The sequence below is a fragment of the Fulmarus glacialis genome, unplaced genomic scaffold, assembly GCF_000690835.1.
Source record: "Fulmarus glacialis isolate BGI_N327 unplaced genomic scaffold, ASM69083v1 scaffold16075, whole genome shotgun sequence".
Taxonomy (NCBI): domain Eukaryota; kingdom Metazoa; phylum Chordata; class Aves; order Procellariiformes; family Procellariidae; genus Fulmarus; species Fulmarus glacialis.
The window spans coordinates 318-8,240 of record NW_009213781.1 but is presented as its reverse complement, the minus strand read 5'-3'; the positions used below and the strand labels follow the sequence as shown (position 1 = coordinate 8,240).

General features: G+C 37.5%; 1 protein-coding gene across 1 annotated transcript; it reads left to right on the top strand.

Moving 5' to 3' along the window:
• Window positions 1-543: 543 nt before the first annotated feature.
• On the top strand, window positions 544-6,894 carry LOC104077176 (cyclin-dependent kinase 8-like; the record flags this gene model as incomplete). The annotated part of the gene is made up of 4 exons (XM_009578309.1): window positions 544-819; window positions 1,643-1,700; window positions 4,492-4,623; window positions 6,742-6,894. Coding segments are annotated over exons 2-4 (322 nt in total), but the record flags the coding sequence as incomplete, so codon positions are not given.
• Window positions 6,895-7,923: the final 1,029 nt, after the last annotated feature.

The window sequence follows — 7,923 nt, the reverse complement described above, 5'->3', positions numbered from 1 at the left end:
CTTGTTTATTTCTAGGACTTTTCTAGAAACAATCAAAATTGAATGCTTTGAGTTGTGTGCCCACATGCAGCGTTTGTTTATGTTGAAGCAATACTTACCTGGAGCGTATGGCTTTATTAAAGAAAACAAAACGGGGTGGTGGTGGTGTGGGATGCAAGTTCTTCTGCATATCACTGAGCTAATGCAGCACAAGTTGGATCTGTTGTTATTGCTGTTGGAAGGATAATGGGATATATCTTACCTCTTTGATCACAGTCAAGCTATGGCATTTTCTTCTGTCTTTAACCTGCTCTCAGAGAAGAGATGCAGCACCTCAAATTCCTTTTACATATTTTGTATGTGGATTGTACAGTTTCAGAAATCCGTGTTGGAGCCTTTCATAAGCAGTAGTAACTAAGTTTCTCAAGGAAATTTTTTGCTGGATTATTTTTTTTGCACCTTGTTTTTACACAATATGAATTACTACTAGATTGATATCAAATTGTGGTCTTTTGTCTCTTTGAATGTGTTTACACCAGAGCATGATAGATTCAGGAAGACTTGAGAATTTCCCGGAATACGTGTTTGGTAAATCATACTATGATATTAGGATTTATTATATTAACTTTTAGGTAGCCTAAACTATCTTGCTGGGCTACTTTTTTCTTCAGATCAATTTAAACTGGGAAATCAGAGCAAGAGCTGTAACTCAGCCTTGTTATAATTCTTACGGTTCACAATTGAATAGGAGCCTCTGTTTTGTCCAGGATTTACAGTACGAGTGAGTATCTAAATCATTCCATTTCAAAACAAGTCTAGCATAAATTTTCAGCTTTAGTTGTGAATTTCCTGACTTTTTTCCCCTCAAAATAAACACTGCAGGTTTGATTTATATAAACAGTGTTAGCATTTGAGGAATCTTCTGACTGCAGATGCGGAGACTGGATTATGAGAAACAGGACGGCAGAAAATGTAGGATTAAGAAGTGAGTGGTTATGTTTCTAACCAGTTGAACTCTAGCTCAATTTTTTAACTCTCCACCCTAGTAAAAGAAAGAAAGGGAAGGTGGAGAGAAAAATAATATAAAAGCAATGCTTTCCAGTTTTGCAGCTGTCTGAATTGATACACGCTTGTAAATAGGAATAATTCAGATGATTTTTTTCTCCAATATAGAATGATGTGGTAATGTTTAATCTGCATCTCACTCAGGTATTTTTCTTCATGTAAAATGTGTCTGCAAACGTGCCGAATGACCCTGGGCAAAACATGTTGTAGAGCTGGCTTCCCATCCCTGTGCTGGGGGTGCAGGGTGGTGGGCAGCAATGGGACTGCCTCCCGCCAAAAGGATCTAGGGCGATTTTGGTAGAAATCTTGGCGGCTCAGCGACTGCCAGTTCATGTGGGTTGAGGACAGACACCAAGGTGTCAGTTAGGGAGCATGGTGCTGGAGCACAGAAGCACCGAAAAGAAACGTGAGGAAGATGCAGTCAGGGAGAGCCTGTGTCTGGGTCCTTACACAGCTTTACCGTGACAGAGAAACTTGTCATTTTTATCAAAACAAAGTTGGTTTAAAACTGGCAAAACAAAGCTTAACTAACTTTTCAGAGACTAATGTTTAGGTTTATCGTGGTATATGTATTGTATATTTATTTTTTTTTCCACAGAAACCTGCTAATATTTTAGTTATGGGTGAAGGTCCTGAGCGAGGAAGAGTAAAAATTGGTATGTTTATATCTTTGATAAGTCCCAGTGTAGCATTTAAGTTAGAATGTTCTGAAGGTGCAGTGGTACCACCTAAAGTAGTCACTGTAATACTAGTATGTGCCTGGGCACATTGCCTAAATGCTGTTTTCTGAGTGACTGGCTTCTTGATATTAGCCCCATGCACCAGTTCTGACAATGAAATGCTGTAGCCTCATCAATGAAAAGTGGAAAATGTCATTGTATTTTGTTTAAGTGGGTGTTTGTGTGGGGTGGGGGATTTTGATATGGGGATAAAGGTGAGAGCTAGCTAGGGGAAAGGAGGAGAAAGAAATGGGATTTTAAAATTTCCTCCATTTACCTCTGTAATGCCATGACATTATCTTGCTGCTGCTTACAAAATCTAAATAGGGAACTACTCATTACTACAAAACTTAAATTTTATAATGGAATCAAGGGTGGCATTTAGCCTACAAAATGTTCTTGAAAGGGTAGACAGGTCCCTTGGAGATAAACGCAAGGGATCTTAAAGTCCAGAAAACACAGTAATCCAGCCAAAATGCTTAGTGAGAACTACGGCTAAATGCTCAAACTGGGGTGTACCAGGGTAAGAAGGACCCAACACTTTCCCCACTATTGTAACATTTTCTGATGGGAGTTACTGTTCACAGTGAGAGGATAATTTGTAGAACATAAGTTGTTTTAAATTAAAGTAAATAAATAAATAAAAATTAACTGTAGTCTAACACCAATAAGCTATACCACGCTGTGCATTAGTGTGGCAGTTCTTTGATAGCAGACTGCTAAATGCACAGCCTACTCATATTTGTTATGGTAATGCAGCCCCGTTTGGAAGGGTTTTTTTAAAGCTAGTTTATCTTTTTCACTTCCCTCTGGCTTTCTTTATGAGATTATTCTTCTGCATTGTTGCTCTGTACTCTTACTGTTTTGTTTATCTGAACTATATTGTTAATCACTAGTATAATGATTCGGGGTAGGATTTTCTTGGAGCGTTCAGTGCTGCTCTTGTCCTTCCTTCGCCCTTCGAAATCCAAGGAGCAGACGGGCCAGGGCTGAACACTTCTGCAGATCCGACCCTGAAAGTTTTTAATGCCCTTCCAAGGTTTAAGGTTGACAGTAGAGATTGAGGTCTTCTCCGTACAAAACAGGTACAGCATGGACAGCGGAAGGGAAAATTTCTTCCTATTACCTTATTCTTCACGGAGCGGTTGCTTCCAAAATTGAGAATGTAGGTCGTCCTCTGGGCACGTTCACGTTCAACTGTGGTGGTGATATTTGCTGTACACGACTACTTGCTAGTAATTGCACATAGACCACCCATTTATTTCTTAATTTATAGTTCTGAATTAATTTGGGAATAAATTAGAGCACAACTAAATTTAGTCAGACTCTGTTAATGGACAGGTGAAAGATTCTGTATCGGACCACCAGTCCTCTGAGCCATCCGTTCCCAGCGGGGGAAGAGGGAGGGGAACCCTGGAGTTCTAAGTGTGTTATCAAAATGTAGATACTTTTTTTTCTTATTTTCGTAAGATGTTACCACAGCAGGAGAAGAATGCAATAGTTATACCCATACCAAGGGCTTCCACTTTTCCAGTGTAACTAATCTTTCTAAAAAATACATAACTGGTATTTAACTTAAAATAATTTTTGTAGGCTTTTTGTGTCATTTTGAGTCATAAATTCACTTTCTGCCAACAATTTTCCTTATTTTTCATAGTTACTAGTGACTTGATCATATCTTGAGTAATCGATATTTTAATGTAGAAAACTGTAAAATGTTTCTCTTTTTAAATGCATTAAAACCAATCATAAATAGGAATGCATATGAAAAAAAATTATTAAGGATTGTGTAGTCAAGTTAGAGACCCATATTTACACTGCAGTTTTCCCTCAACCAGTGAGTTGTAGCGTGTAGGTCCTTTTCCCTCAGAATGGCTACTCATCTCATTTCATTCGAGTCTTTTTCAGCATGTGTATATCCCTGCACCACAGAGTCCCTCTTTCTTGGGATTTGGGGAGTGGTGGGTTGGGAAAGTGATTTGGTGGGAGAAGGTGCATATTTTAGTCTCTACCCATTTTTTTCCTGTGTAACTTATATTGGTAGTTCAGACAGCTTTATAGGCAGTTGTATACCACCAATTCTAAACAGCAGTTTTTAATGATATAATGCCCCCAGACAGAATTTTAAAATTGTAGCCTAAATGGTATTTAGTACTGGTATCTTGATACTGGAAATATGTCTTGACAGAAAATTAGCAGGGAGGCAGATGCTGTAGGCTTAGTTGCTTTTTTTGTGTGAAGGAAATCTTGCTACAGCTAACTTCATAAGGAGGGAGCTTTTGTGATGTGCATGTATGTATTATAAATCATTCTAACCTTTGCAGAACTTGCATTTTGCTCACATTTAAAACACTGCTTCTTGAAAGACCATCCTGTAATGATGGAATATTTTACCGGACAATATCAGGTAAAATGAGTCAGGATTTACCAGTGTCCTGAGAGAAGTGAGTTGATGCGCTTTTTCAGAACAATGGTTAATTCTTTGTTCTAAATGGCTCACGTTAGTAATGATTTATAATGATATACTTTATAGGTGATGACATCCAGTAACTTCTACAAAAGCTTTAAGAAAATCTACTCACAGAATTCATATCTGCTACAGTCTGCGTTTGTGTTTTATTTAGCACAGTGATGATAGCGCTAACAAGTAAACCCAATCAGTTCATTTAAAAAAATATAATTGGTAGTTTTCCTAAAATTTTAAAGCATCTCTCTTTGAATTTTGCAGCTGACATGGGCTTTGCCCGATTATTTAATTCACCTCTGAAGCCTTTAGCAGACTTGGATCCAGTAGTTGTAACGTTCTGGTATCGAGCTCCAGAGTTGCTTCTTGGAGCAAGGCATTATACCAAAGCTATTGGTAAGTAAATTGGATAAAAATTTACTGTTTTGTTCTTCGTGCAAAGTGTACCCAAATATTGAAGCATTGACAAATAGTACAAAGGACAGTAGCTGAGTTAAAGGTACGTTACTGATTCTTGAGGAAATACTAAACTTTGACAAATTGTTTAGTTTACTGTGGTCTCTGGCTAGATACAGGAATGAAATATTTCTGGGTTTTGGCTCCAAATGCCCTGTGATGCAATAGAATTTTATATGGCTTTCACACAAGATTTTCATAAACGCTGTTAGAGGCTGTACAAAATACAGATGCATCTTCGAATTATTAGTAGAATCCATATGATGATGATGAGGCACAGTGCATTAATTTTATTGCAGAGGCTTTTACCTAGTATAATAAATACGTGAAATAAGGAACATACAGAATAGAGAATATATTGGCTGCACTGAAACTAAACTGTAAAAATAAGCTGCATTTTAGCCTCTCTCTGTGTCTTTTTCAAAGCACGAGTGTGAACAGGAATTGCTTGAACTAGCGCGATGTCATCAGGGCAACGCAACAGGCTAAGCTGTGATGCTGCATCAGGCATATCCAGGAAGAACGAAGCCTCACCGAATGCAGGCACTGTGACCATGGCATTAGTTATATCAGCTTAATGTTGCATCCTCCTCACCACTTAACTCATACATACTGGTCTGAATTTTAACGCCTTTGGCATGGCGCGGTTGACTCGCTCTGCCAGTCTCTGCTCTTGCCAGTTCGGGGGTAAGGGATCGCTGACAGCAGGAGCAGTTGCGTTCTGTGACTGTAGGAGAGGGGGAATAGCCCAGTAGCAGGCTGGAGGGAGGTTCTCCTTTAGTGGATGTGAACAGCTTTGCCATGGAAGGGAAGGAGACTGTAGGAGAGAGGACTGGGAAGTTTTTCTCTTGCTGGCTGGTTTAAAAGATATGTTAAAGCCTGGCAACCATTTTTGGGGAAATAACTTCCCCTGCAACACTCCGCTTACTTTGCATGAACGTGGAGGTTGTACATTGGCATACGTGGTGTTGTTTCTGTAACCTGAAATTCTTTCCTCAGACCTTCGCCATTATTTTTTTAAAATCCTGTCAGTGTTTTTGTCAGAAGTTCTAATGTTTATGACTTAAATGTCTTTTCATTTACTTTTCTGTTAATACTACATTTCTTTTACGGATTAAATACACTTCTTTATATGTTTCTTTCTATGTTCCATGTATTTGCATGCTCCTTCACTTTACTGGCATTTTCTTCTGCTTGCAGCATGTGAAACTGCATGGATGGTCATAGCCATAATTTTTTTTCAGCATAGATAAAAACTGACTGTATACAAGCACTGAGTAATGGGGTTATGCTTTCTGCATCATTTGCTTTTGTCCTTGTTCATGACCTTTTCTTGTTCATTCAAGGTTAAGTGTAGCATTACTTTATGTAAGTTAAAAATTGCATTATGTATATACTAGAAAAAAATCGGGAAAACAATTGGGAAAATTCAGGCTATCTGATTTTGCAGATTGGGACACAACAGTTAAAACAGAAAGGGGTGGGTTTTTTTTTTCTTTAAATGAATGTCATCAGAAAAAGGGGTGAGGTACATGTGCATGGAGTGATTTTCTTGTTACTCTCTTTCCTCATTTGGCTTATTCCGATATTGCTGCTTTTCAACTTGTATTTTTGGGGTCATTCAATACTTATTAAACCCAGTGGCTGATCAGAGAGGGCACATTTCTTGGCGGGGACAGTATGGCAGTAAATGGCAATATGTTGGTTGGCTTTTCTTCATTTGTATTTTATGCGTGAACACTTACCAAAATAGTTTCCTTTGTTTCTTTTCTTAATCAAATAAATTTTTTACAGCAATAAATGGTAACTACACTTAAAAAACCCCACAAAAACTTGTATGATACTCTCTCCGCTCCTGTGTAGTTACTGAATTGTGTACCTCTATCTGTAGCTGAAAGGAAAAATCGAGGAAGTGTTGCACTTCTACAATAGAAGCTTGAAATTTTCAATGCAGGGACCTTATCTCTGATAAGCTAAAAACTAACATTCTACCCTACCATGATGCTTTTGGAAAGATTAATTTGATTTTTTTAAAATTTCTTCTCTCCTTTTTTAAAGATATTTGGGCCATAGGGTGTATATTTGCAGAGCTGCTAACATCAGAGCCAATATTCCATTGTCGACAAGAAGATATCAAAACTAGTAATCCTTATCACCATGACCAGCTGGACAGAATATTCAATGTAATGGGATTTCCTGCAGGTACATACTGTATTTTTTTTATCACTACTATTCAAAGAAACATATCTGTATTGCTTTCTTTGCATATGATGGTGGCAGCTGATCAAAGCAACAAAGCTGTTCAAACACAATCTTTATTTCATGAGTTACAAATCTAGAATCTAATGGTCATATTAGATATTTTTCCTTTTATTAATGATAGGATTATCTTTGCATATACACGTACCAATGTTTTATAATTTTAAAAGGTCATGTTTAATGGTGGATGAATAAAAATCAGAAGGAATATTTCTGCATTTCTTCAGTACTGATTATAGATTTGGAAAGCGACTGATGATTGTATGAAACCAAGAAAAATCTATACATTTAGTGAATATTACGCAGGTGTTTAACTCATGCTAAATTAAATATAGCATTTGGAAGTAGGGGAGGATTCCTGCCCCCCCCGCCCCGGTAGAAAGCTTGTGATATGGAGAAAATTTCTTTATTCGGAACTGGAACAAACCGGTTGCATGAACCAAAACAGTGTGGATATCACTTGTTGCATTTTCTCCTCAGTGTTGGTCATATCTTGTTTTTCTACAGGCTGTCTTGCATTTTTTCAGTTAATGCTTTGTCTGCTAGTGTTCACATGATTGCCGATGTCAGAATAAAGGGGCCTTATTTTTACTTTTTGGTCATCTTTTTCCTCACTGCTTGTGATCCCTGCTGTTGTCCATTCACTATTAATAATCTTTTTCTTTACTGTTCTGCTGGAGTTTCTTCTTCCTATCACAAGAATTTTGTGATCTTTATGTTTGTGTGGTTCTAGAATTTTGTTATTAAATTCACTGTTATTTTTCCCTTTTGACTTTTTTTTGTCTTGTGTGTACTTCATTGCTTCTATACTGCTGTATGAGATTCCTGGAAGGAATATGCCTTTGCATATTAAGTAGTTTTATTTTCTTGAAAAATCCCCTTTAATTTTGCTTCTTTAAGCAATACTGTCCTTTTCTGCTTTTAGCCTAGAATTTTACCCTTTTCTTATGCTTTTCTTACTTCATTTGGGTTTTACATTGT